This window comes from Rhododendron vialii, chromosome 4a (assembly GCF_030253575.1).
Source record: "Rhododendron vialii isolate Sample 1 chromosome 4a, ASM3025357v1".
Taxonomy (NCBI): Eukaryota; Viridiplantae; Streptophyta; class Magnoliopsida; order Ericales; family Ericaceae; genus Rhododendron; species Rhododendron vialii.
Genome location: NC_080560.1, coordinates 33,695,624 through 33,714,642, shown reverse-complemented (window position 1 = coordinate 33,714,642; position 19,019 = coordinate 33,695,624). Strand labels below are relative to the sequence as shown.

Sequence of the window (19,019 nt, the reverse complement as noted above, 5' to 3'; positions counted from 1 at the left end):
CAAAACACATTTGCTTAGTGTATATTAGCGTTGTACTCGTCCGATATACGGGTTTAAAAAATGACATTGGTTTTTTCCGGCCCAATGTATCAAACAGGTTTAACGCTAGTTGATGCCCATTCGATGTACGGGGCAAAAAATTCATATTGGTGCTTTTTGGTCCCGCGCATCAAAAGTACGAGCACAACAGTATTTGATAAAAAGGATAATTCAATTTTTTCACGCTAACATTATTCATGCACATTCTATGCACTGAAAAAATGTATGTGTGGTGGAGAATAAGTATGGGACATCATGTGACTGTGCTCCAAAGGCGTATAATAATTTTTTATCCATATTCACACCCAATCCCCACGTCTCTCCCTCTCCCTCTCTTAGATAGATAGACTAGAATAGAATATTACCTTTATCTCCAATTATTTTTTTCATTTTTCTCTCTATCTTTCTCCACTCATTATTCATATTTTCAATTATTATCCTAATTTCTCTCTCCACTCATTATCCAAAAAATCAAATCCAAAAATTCTCAAAAACCCATCCAAACACAGCAATAATTTTTTATCTTTCGGGTTTCTCTCGTCGAGACAAACCAATATCACATAAAAATTTGGCGTAAAACTAATAAACACAAAAAAAATTTGAATAAAAACAAAACTAATAAGTTATTCATTAGCGTGAACGCCCTGTTGAAAGTTGTCTTTATTCAAAAAAAAATTGCGTCCATTAGTACTTTTGCGCCAAATTTTTATAAATTATTTATTCATCTCGACAAGAGGAATCGTATAAGTAAAAAAAAATTAATTTTACCTAAATATTTTGAGAAATATTCACTTTCAAACTAAAAAGGTTCAAAAAGTGACTTATTTGACTTCTTACTTTTATCCAGTCAAATAAAAAAAATTTACCTTTTTTTTTTTGAAAAGTGGTTATTGTTCAAAATAACTGTATAAAAGTAAAACAAATATTACTTTTCCAATTTCTCTAGTCAAAATGAATCAATAATTCACAAAAGTTTAGTACAAAATTAACGAACATATTTTTTTTAAATAAGGACAAAACCCTTAAAAAAAAATTTAGCTAAGCCTACATACTGAGAACTTTCTCCCATGTTTTACATTCTTTCTTCTAGAACTTTCTTTCTCGTTCTCGTCGATTATAAAATGTTGTAGTAAAAATTTTTAACACCAATAATGTCAAGATTCTTGAAAGTTTTTTTTGCAAACTCTCCATTCAATTTTAAAAAAGCCATTGGCTTTCCCGTAAAAAATGAGCCAAATAACCCACATAAAAATAAAAATAAGCCAATAAGCCACTTTTTCGTCTTTATTCAAAAAATATTGGATTTCGATCAAAATTTTATACTTTTTAGATTTCTCTCGTCATGAAGATGCAATAATCCCCAAAAAAATGAGGATAAGCCAAGTGATACGAAAAAAATTTGAATAAGGACAAAAAATAAGCCACTTTGGCTTATTTGTCCGAACACCCTAGTCTACATATATGTCTTCCATATTTTTTTTTTTTGAGAAAAACCCATTTCATTAACAGCCAAAATAGGCTAAATACAGCGAATCCATCCTAATACAGAGGAAGGGAACCTACAGCAAACCATCACCGAAGGAAAACACTAAGCACATGTGACCCAGGAGCAGCGATCAAAACTGCAAAGCTAGTAATTAGACCTGTGCACGACTCACCGCCACAAAAGGGTCGGGACACGAGGAGCCAGTCATCTAACCACTAACCGCCCCAGCATGATGAAGGAACCCTATCAGAGATAAACTATACAAGCCGATGGAAACAGGAGTAAAAAACAGACAAGAAAGACAACACACGACCATCGTGGATGGAATCCACAAAGCACGACGGCCGACGCCAGCTGAGAGGAACCACCTGGTACCGACGATTGAGGCACCAACTGATACCGACGATTGAGGCACCAACTGGAACTCAACTCGGAGGAATGGAGAAACATCTCCGGCAAGCCTCCGCTGGCACGACAGGCTCTGGACACGGAGATCGAAGTAGGAATCCCAGGCAGGATCTTCGATCACTGGCCTTATGGCGCCGATGATCGTGGAAACTCCCTTGCCGATCACCCCTTCTGCTGACAACGAATCATGGCCTAGGGCCACGCCCAGAGCCTTATTTCGTCACCTCCAACACTCGCTTCTATTGCCACAACACCACCAAGCAACTAGATTAAGCGCCGAACACCAACTCCATCCAGCCACCGCATAGCGCCACAAAGAAACAAGAGACAGTAGCAAACAACACACACATCTTATTTACACACCATCACCACCCACCGGATCTGGGGAAACCCAGACCAATACAAATTTGGACTGGGGAAACCAGCCGGAGGAAACCTGTAAAACACCGACAAATGAAAACAAAACGGAAAGGAAAAAAACCCCAAATCTCAACCACACCACCCACCCACAAACCGCCGCCCCACCACCGCCGCCCGCCGAACACAGCTACCAGAGAAGGGGGCCGAGGAGGAGCTGGAAGAGAAAGAGAACACAAGCCTCTGGCCTAGGACTCATCTATCGGAGCACACCCGAAACCCAACCCAAACAGAGAGGTTCCAAACCAAGAAAACAGAGAGGGGAGGGAAAGAGAGGGAGATGGGGGAAAAGCCAGAAGAGGAGGAGGGGAAAAGAGGAGGTGGCAGCCCCATCCCGGCCAAACCAAATTTGGGGGTTTTGTTCTCTGGATAAAGGAGAGAGAGAGATTAAATAGCCCAAATATGTCTTCTATACTGACTTTGTGCAAATTATGTCAATCTTTAATGGAGAATCCCCACACGGAGGTGAATCTCAATATTTTAGTTTGGGTGAGAGTTTCGAGGCACATTAATGCACAATATGCTTTTCTTTTTTGCATTTGTACTATTAATGTGATTTTTTCTTTGGAGGTAAAATCTTATTGTTTGAGGTAAAAATTTGATGCAGTCGGGATTGTAGAAAAATTCTCATATTAAAACAAAAAGCTATAAAGTTAGCTTCTGATATTGATAATAATAGTTTATGGGAAATTCTAAATTAGACTGATAATAATAAGTATGTGAATGTGTACTAAAATGCATAAATACTGCACATGAATATGTATTTTCCTTGTTTTGTTGTTTGTTTATTGTTAGCCTAGTAGAAAGACCGCACTTTTGATGAGAATATTTTAGAGTGGCAGCTCCAAGATTTCAATTCAGCGGTGACAAAATTGTGTAGAAATTTTTTGCAATGCAAAACTCTATCTTAAGTGCAAATTTTTATTTAATTATAAATAAATTGAGTCTGATTAATTTTACTTTGTCGTCATACACTATCTATTTACTCACAGGTTTAAGTAGATTTTCGCTTATATTGGTTATGCACGGATGACCCAGTGCAACAATAATAAAGAAAAATTAAATTATAAAAAAATATAAAAAATTAGTATTTTTTTTTTATCCCAATGGGTTCGCTCGAACCCTTGCAAAGACTAGTAAAACCGCCCATGCTTACGTTATATGATTGGAGCGAAGTTTTAGATGTATTCGTCATAAAAATACGGAGAAAAAAGTATAATATTTGTTACTCACGTGAAAAAAGAATAGTACTCCACTTGTTACTTTTGTTTTTTTTACACCGCTGAAAGTTTTAGATTCTTTAACGGTGAAACTTATTTAGGCTGAACTTATTTTATTTTATTGAGCTATAATATTTTGGGTCCAAATTTACTTGGATTTTCATATTTTTAACCTTGCATGAGTAACTCAGCGCTGACAATACTAAGAAAATTTTAATTTATATACAAAAAAATAAATGAAAATTTTCAGTGCATTTATGGATAATATTTGCATAATATTATTGTATGTTGTGCATTTGTGTCTCTTATTTTATATAGTAGATGATTCGGTGTGTAGAGTTTAATTTGTACACGAAAAATTGGGTTATCGAGTCTTGTGGAATATAGGATATGCTTCACAATTGTAGTTGGAACTGGACACATCATTCGTAGAGCTGTAGGACATCGTTTTAGTAGGTTTATCTTGACTATGGAAAATGGTACTTGTCTTGTGTGTATTGAACATTATCACTTTGAGGTAAATGTTTTTCTATTGACTTTATAAAATAATTAAGACCTCATGGTTATTATGCATACTTATATTCTTAATTCAAAGGTAATTAACAAATATATACATTTATTGTTAATTGATTTTGATTCAATAGATAATGAGATTCCTTTGGGGATCAATATTCTGGTGAGTTGGGCCACAAGATTACATGTATGATAGTTTGTTATTATTAATCCATGGAATTCACATTCCGATAAAGATTGGTGATATACCATTGAGTAACTTATAAATTTTAATTATGTCAAATCCTGCATATGGACAATTGAATATTAAGTGGACAATTTCATGAAATTTTATAGATGTTGATTAAATATTATTGTCAGTAATTCAATTTAATCAACCGATATCAATAATCTTAAACGTGGGGTGATAACAAGTATTTAATAAAATGGAGATCGAAATATAATTGAGATAAGGACGTGAGTGGCTGAGTGCATCATAGTAATTCTTTATTGGTGTGAATAATAATTTTGTGAAATAAGAAATATATTCTTGGTAGGATTAGGATTTTTTTATTTGCATAAAAAGCCCAAATTTATTTCCCCTTAGGTCCCTGTCTTAGCCCTATATAAATATATCGTTTCTCCAGGTCTCATGTGTTTTCATAACTCAAAAAGTGGGCTGCGAGAGAGAAAACACAGAGTTCACGTAGGAGTCAACACTTGGGTACGTGATTGAGATATAAGGGAATACAACAGAAAATCGGGAGGTACGAGTAATCGGTGTCCTGTAGCAGTCTAGTTCAGTAAAGAAACAAGTCAACCAGCATTCGTGTCGCAGGAGTTGAGGTAAATCCTAAGTTCTGCCCTGTAGGGTTTTTAATATTTTTTTTGTTACCTAATCTGTCCATGTTATCACTGGTTTTTGTTCTTGCGTTTTTCTTAGGGGAACTCAAGAAAGTCGCTCAAACTGCAAAATCGGTCTGATTGGACTGAATTGTTTTATTTCGTCTAGTTCTTCAGTTCATTGGTCAAGTTATGGTTTCAAAAAATAAGAATCATTAATTTGATTTCGGTTACTAATTTTCAATTCAAGATTCGTAGTTAGAACTGAACTGGATCGTTTAGAACTAATATATAAAAAATAATACATATATATGTATAATTATGTATTTTGTTTGGTAAGTTAATCTTTTTCGTGACATCTTTTCCTTATTAAAGTTAATTTATGTAGAGAATAAATCTTATTTGTTAGGAAAGTTTTGATATACTAGTAGTATATTTATAGGAATCCAAACCATTGAGGATTCTTAAGAGTATTGAGCGTACCCAGTTTCATTTTTTCTTACTCGAATACTTTCTTCCTACCTTTTCTATTCGAGCAGAATATCTTTCTATAATCTTTACTCAACCCTACCAAACCCCTAAGTGTTTGGATACTAATTGAATAGAACCAGAACAAAACCAAAATTGGACCCGTCCTGCAGTTTGGTTCTGGTCAGGTTCCACACATATATTAGTTAGGTTTTGGTTCTTAATTTTCTAAAACCGTCTAGAATGGTCTAGTTACTGATTTTTTAGAGAACCGAACCAATCCGGACCTTGCGCAACCTTAGTTTTTCTTATTTTCAATACGATTCCTTACAAAGTTTAAGGGTTGTTTAATTGATATCGAAAATTCTGGCTTTGCCACTACCCCTACCACGCCTTATTCGCCACCCTCACTCATTCCCGACTGCCCACCCCCTGGATCACGTGTAAAACACCTGAACTTTAACTAATAACAAAAAAAAAACTTACCATTCCGTAAACAATTAGACCCCCACTATCCAATTCCTTCAACTTATAATGGATGGAGCTAATGGAAGGTGTAAACCTTCCTTCTTTTTTTTACTTTTAACTCTTTATTTTATTTTAGTAGTAAATAAATATGTAATAAAGTTCTTTTTTTCTTATTATTTATCAAAACTTACTTTAACCCCATTTTTTACTATTTACAAAAATAACTTTAATTCTCCTTTTTTTTACTTCTAAATTCCCCACCCCCCACCCCCCCCTCCCTCTTTTTTTTTAAAAAAAAATTTGACCTCACACTACCAATCAACCCCACAACCAACCACCAAAGTCCAAGCCCAAATTTTAGAAATTCAAAATTACTTTCAACCTCCTTTTTTTAACCCTTTTTTTTCTTTTTACTTTCAAAAATTACTTTCAACTTTTTATTTTTTAGATGTAAGCAAATGTGCAACATTTTTTTTTTACTATTTATCAAAAATTACTTTCACCCCTATTTTTTATTTTTAAATTACCTCTCTCTCTCTCTCTCTCTCTCTCTCTCTCTCTCTCTCTCTCTACGAGATTTAAGGTTTGGATTCGAAGAAATCTGAAATTCCCATATCGGTTGGTTATGGGGCTAATTGGTGGTCTAGGGTTGATTTTTTTTTTTTTTTTTAAAAGAGAGAGAGAGTGAGGGAAATGTATGATTTGAAAATTAAAAAACGGGATTAAAAGTAATTTTCGTAAATAGTTAAAAAAAAGGGGTGAAAGTAATTTTTGAAAAATAGTAAGAAATTTTTTTATTGCATATTTATTTATTACTAAAAAAAATAGTTAAAAGTTAATATTTTGGAAGTTGAGGTTAAAGTAATTTAAAATTTCTGAAATTGGGGTTAGAGCTTTTGACGATTGGTTGTGGAGTTGATTAGTGGTGTGCTGTTGAATTTCTTAAAAAATAGATGGGGAATTCGATGGCGAGTGCCTAATTGTTAATGAAATGATAAGTTCAGGTATCTTTTGTCATTAATTAAAGTCTAGATGTTTTTTTGTAAAGTTCATAAAAATTCAAAGGCTTTTTTGAAATTTTCCCAGTACTTTTAATAAAAGTGCTACACACACAACGGTTGTGTAAAATACAACACACAACCAATCTCTAATCGTCCGTTGCTGTAATAAATGGCCAAGATTCGCTCGAACTCTTCCCCATAAAAGTTAAACTTTTCCTTGGAAGAGTTTTTTTAAAATCTAGACCGTTCAAATACATCTAGATGGTCAGAATTACACGCACAACCAATACAACAGTTGTGCAAATAGCATTTTTGTACTTTTAACTTCTGCAACAGAGATAGTGGGTCGTCCATCTTGAATATAAATGATTTAGATTTCATCTCTGCAATGGACGACTCAAATTTTGAAAGAGTAGAGCTGAAATTTCGACTATTGATTGTCGAGATAGACGGCTCAGATCGTGCACTACAGCCTTGTAGCACACTTTTGTACTACATAGGCCTTAAGTTGTTGCCGTCTATTGTCGAGATGAAATCATACACCGTTGATAGCCAAATGATGGATGGGCTTGGGAGAAATTTTTGAGTGTCAGGTGGGTACCACGTGACCGTGCTCACGTGGTGCCCGAGTAGCGCATCTGGGCCATTAAAAAATGGCCTAGTTTAAAACTCTCTCTCTCATTCCACCCCACCACTCTCTCCTCTTTCTTTCCAAATCCGAGCCTTTCTTTCCAAATCCCAGCCGTTCAAAACCGAAATGGAAGGTATAAATGCGCTCAGCAGGCACGGTGCCCGCTGGGCGCCCAAAAATCTCTCGGATTGTGCACAGTGCACTCCTGCACGCTGATGGTGACCCGTGGCCATCCCAAAATGGATTCTCTCTCCTAATTTTGTGAGAGAAAGTGAAGCGCCAGACGTCATTACAGCTGAGCTGAATGCAGAATATACATTACAAAAGTCAATGTTTATGAAAGTAATATAGGAGTTCGTTGCTATAATGGGTCCGTCTGTCTCTAATTGTGTCTTCTACATCCGCTTACATTCCTAAATGCTCTTTCACTCTCCAGATTCCGACAATATTCCATCCCTGTAATTAGGGTTTCGTGCTGTGTTCTTCAGTGCTTGGAGTTCAATGTTGCCAGGTATGGCATATAAATGTCAGTAGTACTTATTTACTTTGTCTACCTTGTGTATTTTGTTTGTAGTTACGAAAAATGGTATATATAGGAAAATTTTGGAGTTTTTTTTTATTTAATCTTTTTTTTCCTTTCCTTTTCATGAGTCCATAAGTTCACGTGTTACTATGAAATTTTTATGGTACTATTTGCAAGTGTTTTCAAATCAAAATACGTATCGTTTTTTCGTTTCATAAATCTTTATCTGGATGCGTATGTGTATTGTAAGCACGTTAACAAAAGCAAATTCACAATTAAAAGTTTGTTACACCTAGTTACAATCTATGAAAATAAGTGTTTTTTATATATGAAAAACATATTATTAGGATGGAAGTTTTCAAGTCTCCAGGTAGGGTCTATCACATTAAGGCTTTATGAGCCTTTGGTCAAAGAAAGGGAAGAAGAGCCCTGATTTGATTCATGCAAAACATAGTTGAAATTTTTTCTTTCTTCTATTCAAGCTCTAAGAGATTGAGTTTTGGTTTCATTAATGGTTTGAATGTCGCAATAATTAGATCAAACAATTAAGAACGCTTTTGGTGTTCCGCTTCTTAAAAAATAGCATGACTTCTTTTTCATTAAGTAATCGTAGAATATATACCGAATCGGAATACATGAATGTAATCATAGGATACGAGATGAGATAATCGTTTTTGGATGGAGACAATACGAATCAGTAGAATACGTATCCATATCATAGGGTTTTTAACTATGTTATATGTTAATTATTTTTGATAATTTGTTTTGATTTTTTACGTCTTATTTGATTGCATAAGTCGCCTATCAGAGGCAGATAACCTTTGTTATGGTGCTGCTTTGCCATGTTTCCTAAACTTTCATCAATTGATTTGGTCCCCAATCCCAATCCCTGTTACACTGTACTTGACCTATAATGAAATGGAAAACAACTTTCATTTGGGGACAAAAGTAATTGAAATTAACATGGGTTTTTTTCTTTTACAATCTCGATTAGGCAGGGGTGTTCAAAAATACCGAACTTATCCAATCCAGACCGTGCGGTATGGTCCTGTACTTCCAGGAAGGCTTTGTTCTGGTTTCAAGTAATTATGAACCATTAACTACTGCTCGATTTCTGATATAGACTACAAAATTGGGATAGAAAGAAACTGAACAGTTCCATATTTATAACCAATTTGAATAGATATATTATGGATTTATATGCAACATGTCCTTCATACTTACATGAATAACACTCCATAAATGCAGTCTTTGGGATAGAAATAGTAACGAAGTACACGTTCTATGGATGTTGAATTATACTTATTGACCTTTTCGGATGCTTGTAAGATGTTATTTTCTTGAACTAGATAGTTGTATGTACTATACTACTATGTAGTGATGGATATTTCAGCATAGAACATGGATGAAATTAAAGCAACCATCTTTTAGCAGTTAGATTCCAAATGTTCTACAGTTTGGTTCAGTTCCTAATTTTCTGGAACTGTAGTCCGTAGGTTCCCTTCTGCTTCTCGCTTCAATACATCATCTGGCAAACCAGTCTGTTGACACTCCTACAATCATAGACTACATTTGAGTGTTATTTGATCGGGTTGGCATGGCTCATCACGCACTAATTTTTCCTTTCAGCCTTGGATATGCTAGAGTTAAGATACTAAGTTCCCTGCATTGCACAAGTGAAGGCCCCTGTGTCAAAATTAAGATGGATTGCGACAAACAGGAGAAAATTGATAAAGCTTATTTGCTTGAAGGAGGTGGAATCCGAAGGTTATCTGTTTTTGGAAAATATTCTGATTTGGACATGCTGTTATGGATAAAAGGACTTGCCTTAGATCCTTGTTCTTCGGGGGCATCACCGAGTTCAGTCCGATCATTGTGGAATCAAAACATTAAAGTGCGAAAAGTTATGGCTTTGAGTGTTACTGAATGTCCTCGGGTAAGCTGAATTGTTTGTATATTTTGGTCACCATGCCCTCCTATTTCACTCACACTTGATACTTGCTTTATGGAATTGGAAGGTAAGCACAAAGCCTTAAATCAATTCTAAACTGGTTCCCTATGTTCTTGGGGAAGCCACATGCCATTGTGATTTAACCTCATGCTGTAATTTTTTCCTCACCACCTAACAAGCAAGAACACATGATACTGATATGACATGACCTGGACACTTGAATACGCTATTTCTCTAAAAAGAAGGATAATGTCCCCAAACTAGGACATGGACATGTTGGGGATGTGTCTTATTTATCGGACTAGAAAAAAGAAAGTATCAGTGTTTGAGAAGTGTCGATGTCTCACGTGTCAGAGATGGGCAGGTATCCTTCTTTGAAGTGTTTGTACTTCTTAGCTCACCACTACCAAGTTGTGGGAATCATGCACCTCTACATCAACTTTTTGGTACATTAGCCTTTGCTTTGTTTCTAAAAATGCCTTCTAGATAGCTTAGAAGGCCTTAAATGCTAACTCTACTAGTCAGCAGGTAAGATGAGGAACATCCTTTTTTTTTTTTTTCCTACCAGTAGCCTTTGCTACTGGTTGTGTTAATGTGAATCAGTAATCCTTATGGTGGAGCTGTCCCTTTGTCAAACCATCTTTGCTAACGTTTTTCTCATTTTCTTTGACATATTTGATCTACCTAAAATGTTACAAATGCATGTTTCGTTAACCATAACTTGGCTTTCTCATAACTGTTATGATCCTCAGTCTCTGGTCTTTTGCTTTCTTTCACTTATGTCAAACGACAGATGCTTATTACTGATGCCTTGATTAAGATGTTGTGTTGCTTGAAAACTTCTATTTTGAACTCTCTGAAATATACATTTTTGTACTCTGTCAAGCTGTTTTAACATTTAAGTTAACATTCCTGTTGAAACAAAGTAAAACAAGGAGTGGAATCACCTGTCAGAACTTCAGCTTGATTCAATAGAATGACCATTGATGCTATCCAATTTATTACTGTATTCATTCACATAATAGCCTAGTCTTTTTCCCTTTATACCTATCGAAGATCAATGCCAATATTGTACTCTAAGATACCAAAGTTCGTATTTTTTTTCTGCACTTTGAAGCATCTTTCATTTCAAGCTCTTCCTCTTGCTCATTCTAATAGAACAGAGTTGACCTTTTTTACCAGAGAAAGCGGAAACTGCAGCAGTTTATAAAAGACAATTTTGCGGCTGCACGTCGATTGAATTTAGAAATTTCTGATCAGCATAGTGTTGGAAATGCGAATAAAAGAAAATGCTTGCTTGGTTCAGTTGACACAGGTGAAAGTTTTCACCTCTCGAAATCGCAGAGTTCACAGAGTCTGGTGACATCTGAGGATACTTTTTCAGGTAAGCAGGTACCCACAGAATTCTCCCAACTGGATGATAGAATAGACAGGGGTCCATCCAAAAGTAATGTATGTCCTGCACTTGAATCTGAAGAATCGGACAATGGTTCAATCCTCCATGATCCACCCTCATTTGATTGGGATGATGACTCAATTAACAGTTCAAACTACTCAAGTTGTGAGGTGGGAAAAGGATTGTATCTTCAGGAACGTCGACGGTCAATCAGGTTAAGGAACTTCATTGGTGATCATCTCCAAAGAATGGCTATCCCAGTTGGGCCGGGCTTCCAGGCCAATGTTCCAGAGTGGAACGGCCCCCCTAACAAGGAGAGTTTCAACTTTCAAGTTTCTGACTCGAAAACTTCAAGGTGGTTGGGCACCAGAATTTGGCCTCCGAAATGCCGAACTAAGAAAATCAATGATAGAGCAGTTGGGAAAGGGAGACCAAACTCCTGCCCATGTGTTTCTCCTGGGTCTATCGATTGCACGAAACGCCACATTATTGAGGAAAGGCTCCGTTTGCAATCTGATCTCGGCGCGGCGTTCTTGAGCTGGAAGTTCGATGAGATGGGAGAAGACGTTTCCAAGTCATGGACATTAAAGGAACAAGAAAGGTTTGAGTTGCTTGCAAAAACGTATCCACTATCCCAGGGAAAGGATTTCTTGAAACATGCTTTGAAGTACTTTCCTTTGAAGGGAAAAGAGAGCATTTTGAGCTTTTACTTCAATGTGTTTATCCCTAGACGTATGAGCCTGCAAACTAGGTCACCCTAGCAAGTCAACATTGATACATTACGATGATTTTTAGGTAGAACAGAAAAACTTCAACATGGGATTCTTTCCATTGCAATGGGTGGATTCATTAGGGTTTTTTTTTTTCAGTTTAGCAAGATTTCTGTAGCCTTCAAGCAGGAGAAAGCTAGGTGAACCATAGAAGTGTTACGCGTTTTTCTGTGTATGTTACACATTCTTTTTCTGTATGCTACGTGTTTTCTGATTAGTAGTTATGCAATGGTATACCTTGGAATTATGCTTATCTTTTGTGCATGCTACGCATGTTTTTTATGTACGGGACAAATATTTTTTGGCTCATTCCCTCATTAGTTATGCATGAAACTCATGAAAGCATCAGCTACTCATTTTTGTAGTGTTAGTTACGCATGGTGTAACTAGGCTTCTCATTTTGGGTACGCGTAACTAGGGTTTCCTGGATTTGAATTTGGCTTTCCTTTTTTCTGCAATTTCTGATTCAGAAAGTCTACACACACAGACAATCTGTGCACAAATTGTGCACATATTTTAATGTGGGCCCCACCATGGGTCACACACAAATGATCCAAGCCGTTCATTAAATGTAAAATATGTTTTTAAGGGTTCCCGCAAAAAATGAGCTCAATCCGATATCTATAAATGCTCGATTTCAATTGTCGAACTGTTCATTCAGATTTAAGAATAATGAAGAGCTAGACGATTGGATCGAGCATCTATAGGTATTGAATTGAGCTAATTTTTTACGGGAACCCTCAAAAACTTGTTTTACATTTAATGAACGACTCGGATTATTTGTGTTGGACCCGTGGTGGGCCCCACAACGGAATCTGTGCACAGACTGCTGTGTGTGTAGCAGGGCTCTTTCTGATTTTTTTTTTTGATCCGCGGGCTCTTTCTGATTTGATACTATAATCTTGTCACTTGTGGTTGAGCTAGAGAACATCTTGGAAAACCATTATTTGCACTTGGTCAAATATGTAAGTTCATGGCTGCATCGGGCCATGAAAGGGTGAAATGGATAGGTCACTTAGAAGCAATTTTTTTTTTTGGGTAACGTAGGAACAGCCCTATAGTCAGGCTACTAAATGGACCCGACTGCACAACCCAAACCTTCGGGGGAGCTAGCGTGGCCACACTAGTCACGGCTTCCCACTTCCTATATGGTACTCACCCTATGAGGAATCGAATCCAAAACCTTGAGGAGTACTCCTAAAGTCTGGACATCTGCCCAAACCACTGGGGCAACCCCTAAAATGGATAGGTCACTTAGAAGCATTTTTGGTAGCAATTTGAAGTATATGCAAGAATAAGATGTTGACTTTTTGAGGTCTGAGTGTCCCCCATGAGAGACCTAAGAGTGACCTCTAGCTGCTTGGGAGGATAATTGAAGATAGATTGGCCATTACTGGCCTCCCTAGTTGTTGCTTACTAAGTTACGTAATCAGTCTTGGAAGAGAAAGAACAACAGATAGTGAGATGTGTGCCTGAATCATAGAGGAGTACTGAGATATTGAGAGGTTCCCAGTGTGGAATCTCCCAATATTGCCTGCCGATAAATATGTGTTTTTTTCTCCGTAGAGTGAGCATTCCGGCCAGTGTATGATTGTATACAGATATGATATCTGTACTATATACTTAGCAAATGTAGTTTTCAAAAATAAGATTAAGCTTTCTCCTTAATAATTCTCTCTTGTGTGGCATTCTGTTAATAAAATTCATTCTTTTTTCCTTGCACTTTTAAAAATACCAAAAAAAAAAAAAAAAAAAAAGCTTTCAAACTTTTCTTTCATCCTCAAACGTGGATCTGGGGGTGCTGTAGTGCAACCCTGTGTAGTGCACGTGTAGGGCAGCACATAGCCGTCGATATCATCAATCAACGGTCCAGATTAAATATAATCTTTTACCGGTAAAAGATATTTATTACCGGTCAAAGATTAAAAACACATTGCAATCGTTAATTGATGACTGTAAGAAATATTTTAAAGGGCCCACTTGGTCATATTGTGATTAATGAAAGTGCTCACTTACATTATAGATATAGTGGTGGTTTAAAGAAGCTTTTGGCTTTTCCACTTTCTTTATTGTACTTGTTTATTAGTTTCTTTGGTGGAAGGAAACTTGAAGGTCTTAAGGAGATATAGGGTCCCTAACCTAGTATCTATATAAGCTTATGATCTCCATCAAATATAGGCGCTCAAGTCAGGCATATGTTAGAAGACACCTAAATCTAGAGTGTGTGTTACACTTGAACAACAATAGCTAGAGGTTAGTACGATCCTAGTTTCTGCTGCGTACACCGATGTGTGTGTAATTTATCTTACAATGACATCAACGATCCGTGTTCCGCACTACACGTGCACTACACCGGGGTGCATTACAGCACCTCCGGTTCCCTCAAACGTTGTCTCATTATAACTTTTACATTTAATGATAAATCATCCATAATGGGGGTAAATAATTAACATAACTAGAAATTTACCGGTAACTACATATAACATTAAATAGAATAGAATATTTTTGTTGCTCTCGTGCATAGCACGGGTAGGACACTTGTTCCTGGAATACGAGAATGTTATGCACTAATAGGACAAATTTCCTTGATTTACCAGTCATTAGATTCTCCGGATAGATGGGCTGGGGTTACAAAATAGTAGTGCCAAAACAGGGTACAACCTATAGTTTTAATGAAAATGCTACTATAAGCTTGAGCAATTCCAAAATGCCCAATTGATGGATCTTTGTGCTATATATTTAAAGTAGTTTTAGCAATTTCAAAGTGCTCTATCCCTGGGGTTAAAATTTTAAATTGAGACAAAATCCTTGATTCGCGCATGAAGAAATACGGAAGTCAGTGGAACCTGCACACATCTCCACCACACCACCTAACCGAGTGAGTTTCATCACCTATTTTAACGATTCGAACTGTTTATTTTATAGGTCTCGGTATCTCATTTATTCATGCAGAAAATTCAAGGTTATGATCTGGTTTAGTCGTAATCTGGAAATTTTACATTTTTCTTGAGAAATAAAAATCGTCATAAGTCACTCCGTTCACCAATTGATTTGATAAGGTATTTATCGATATCCGATTGACCTATATTGTTGTGCGCCTAAATGTCATATCAAAGCCCACAGTATAAAACCGCTCGGATTGTCAAATAGTCCGTTAAACTAATGCTTTCGGGCGGTGTGTTCGAGAGAAGTGTTTGGAATGACGTGTATACAGCATAACTCATCCTTAAATTCAAACTCAAATTGAAAGAGCTATTAATTGTCATTATTGCTATAATTTTTTTAGTAATATTATCGTACGTACTAACCCTTACTAAGGATAATCTTGAAAAACCCAAGAAAATTACTACTGTACTATACTTTAGAGAGGACCTGCAGAATTTATAGTAGTTTTTACTTATACTAATAAGGAAGAGGGTAGTTGGTTTGGATTCTGGAGGAAGATCACATGAGTCACATGACACTCCACATTTCCCATGAAACTGGTTGTTTAAGGTGGTGTTCCACATTTTGTAAAAGTTTTTTTTTTTCAAATGAAGGTAATTTCAAACTCAAATATAATGAAAATGAAAAATATTTTTTCAATTTTTTTTGCACTGTATAAAAGATCTCAATGAGATCTATCAAACAAGATCCATATTAGTACGAAAATTATTTGTGTAAACACATAATTTTTGAGCTTGAAATTACCTTCTTTTCTAAAAGTTCTTTTTCCGAGAAACCGGAACACCTTCTAAAACTACAAATAAGTCTACGTACACTCGTACCGACCACTCCCCGACTACACTTCTTTCACATACGTGTGAGGCCGATTCCATAATTAAATATGTGGAGCCGACACAAATATGAGAGATGTGTGGTCAGTAGGAGTGTACGTAGCATTGTTGTTAAAACTTTGTTATACTGATCGAGTAGATATTTAAGAATAGTACTAATTGTTGGACCTACAGTGTTAGGTTGATCCTTGTTTTCTGGTTTCAACCAATCCTAGGAAGCACCTACCCCCCTGTTGGAAAAAAAAAAAAACAGAGGAAATATCAGTCTCAATAAGCTTGTCCATCACTTGTTAAATTGAGTAAAAGATGCTTTTGTGGACCGCTATAAACAAGGAGTTATGTTCATCGCAGTCCCATTGTCTCCCCGTGGTGCAATAGTGCACTATGGGGTGTTCTTGCACGATTTGAGCCGTCTGTTTTGACATTGTACTCCATAGCAATCATCTTGAATGAAACCCATACTAATTCGTTTTTAAAGCAGTGGGTTTAACAAAATGATTATAAAATTAGACTTGGACACAAATCTAAGAAATTTATGAGTGGGTTAGGTTTACTTATCTAGAAGCATATATGGTCAAACTATTTGGTTAGTACAACATGAAATAATTATTCCAACCAATCAAAAAAGCATGAGATCTAAATATATGTTTTTTTTTTTACAAGAGTTTTTTTTTTTTTTTGCCACGGCGATATACATTAAACTCTATTTTTATATATATATGAAAGAAAACATAGTACATAAAATGTTATGCGCATGACATGCTTGTCATGATTCATGAACAGGTCCAATTTATATCCCAATATTGATCTCTATCTGAGTGAACATGTGGAGTGCTCATGGTCACTCAACTACATTTCATTAGTGTTACATTACTGACAGTGGCCCTTTAGATTACCAGAAAAATAAACGTGTAATCTAGTCAATTGTGGTGAGCTCAAGGTGAAAATTGATTCATCAACTTCATTTCTCATAGAAAAGAAATCGCCTAACATAATGTGAACACTGAGGCTCTATTTGGAAAAGTTTTTTTTTTTTTTTTCAGTTTTTTGTTTTTGTTTCTGATGTTTTTGAAACAGGCACCATAAACATGTTTTATGTTATTATTTTTGTTTACAAAATATATGATTAATTCCACAAGTTTGCAAAAATTCTAGAAATACAAAAATGACGTTTTCATTTATTTTGAAAATACTTTCAGTAGCTCAAAAAATAAATAAACAAAAAATATTATGGTCTCCAAATATATATCACTTTTTAATAAATAAACAAAAACTCATTTTTATTTTTTATAAATGAAGAATAAAAACTAATAATTTTACCAAACAGAGCCCGATAGAAACACTTCAAAAAATCTACAAGTACAAATCATTTGTTTTAGAAGTTGGGCACACGCTCCGTGCAGTAGCATATTACTATTACAATAGGACGTAAAAAATCTACGACTACAAATCATTTGATTCGCCGCATAAGTTGCTGAGCGATTTCCAAACGAGACCATTTCTCACGCTGAGGAGTGAGGATCTCCGGAAGAGTTGGTGGATGTTTCTAGGCATCATCACAAGATGCTCCAACATTCATAATTATGGAGAATTATTTTTTGCTCCATGAATTAGGATTCTAAAAATCTTTTCCATCGCATACTTGTATGAGTTTCACCACAAAGAGTTGTTTTGCTCTACAAATATGTGGGGTAAATGCCGGTGGAGTGCCACGTGATAGTGCTTCCAGAGCACCGAACAATCATGAGAAAGGTGTTGAGGCGGTACTCCAAAACCACTTAATAGTTACTCGGATATGGGAGGCTTTATTCATACCATCAATGGCTACGATGGAATCTAGCCAACTTATTAAACTACTATTAAAAACAAAGTATCGATGATACCAACCCTTCTTGCAGTCTAATTATTCAATATTCCTGAAGTACGGTTATGTACTGCTTCGGAATATTCTAACACCATACATTTTTATAGGATTTATGATTAATTAAATATGTGGACCTTACGTAAAACTGTAAAAGTGTGGTGCTGGAATGGTCTGGAACATCACTTGGCTGTCTTCTGAATCTACTGAATTATTACTGCTTTTTGCGTTTGTTTCCGATTTCCGTTCTAACCGGCCCGATCCGTGGTAGTTGGCACACTTTTGGCTGTGTGTTATTTGCATCCACCCCCTAAGTGGTTGGTGACGAAAAACGACGTGAGCCTATAAGAACCAATGTTAGTTTTTATTATTATTAGTTATAGTTGAGTGTTGCTATATGTACAGAAATGGGGGGAGAGATTTCGTACCGACGGCCGCCGGTGGGCCGTCTCCAGCCACCGGACGGCCGATCTGAGCCGTCCAAAAATTCTAAAAAAAAAAACCGAGGGGCCCCTCGCGGGAATCAATGGCATCCGAGGTGTGTAGGGTGCTTGATCGGAGCACCCCTTTTCGTGCCGTCCGGTGGCCGGAGACGGCCCACCTGCGGCCGTCGGTACGAAATCTCTCCCCCATTTCTGTACCTCATCATTTCTGGTTATAGTTCAATGTCTTCGGATCATATTACGCACATCTCAATTAATCTCTGCGAGACCAATCTTACTGTTTACTAGCGAATATCTAAATTAATCCCGAAGCAAAAGTCTCGTATAAAGTGGTACTACAAGAATAGGTAACACTTTCTAAGTTACTCTATAATCTAAGACCACAAAGAACCCAAGTCATTAGGACCTTGTTCGGTTTGGGTTTCAATGGAGTGTTTTTCTTTTTTTTTTTTTGCCTTTCGTTAATCCTAATCTACTCATCCTAGGAGATTTAGAGAGGGGGTGAATGATTACGGAAATCGAACCCTAAAATCACTAAAACCTAGAGAAAACCTATAATCCAATGTATCTAGGCAAGTTTGAACAGGTATTGGTTGTCCCATAGTACCAAGTGAAAGAGAGCTTTCCACAAGTACAATGTGCTTTAATCTGGATAAGATCTATAGTATCCCACCAGCACCAAATGACTACTCCTAAGGCACGTATCGCCACGTCAGTCTTTTGCGATGATGTGCCACTTGTATATATAGTAGGTGCACCTATTTCAACTTGACGAAAATGCCCTTCTTCAAATCAAAATCTCTCTTCATCGGCCAATTCTCACAGT

General features: G+C 36.4%; 1 protein-coding gene across 2 annotated transcripts; it reads left to right on the top strand.

The window, feature by feature from the left end:
* The first annotated feature begins 7,690 nt into the window (after positions 1-7,690).
* Positions 7,691-12,366, top strand: LOC131324819 (AT-rich interactive domain-containing protein 2-like). Of its 2 annotated transcripts, XM_058356957.1 has the most exons (4): positions 7,691-7,843; positions 7,940-7,984; positions 9,626-9,932; positions 11,130-12,366. In XM_058356957.1, the coding sequence occupies exons 3-4, from the start codon at positions 9,699-9,701 to the stop codon at positions 12,102-12,104; spliced, it is 1,209 nt and encodes a 402-aa protein (XP_058212940.1). In that variant the 5' UTR covers positions 7,691-7,843; positions 7,940-7,984; positions 9,626-9,698; the 3' UTR covers positions 12,105-12,366. The 2 variants fall into 2 exon arrangements, with proteins under 2 accessions (XP_058212940.1, XP_058212939.1); XM_058356956.1 differs by lacking the exons at positions 7,691-7,843; positions 7,940-7,984 and having other exon boundaries at positions 9,368-9,932.
* Positions 12,367-19,019: the final 6,653 nt, after the last annotated feature.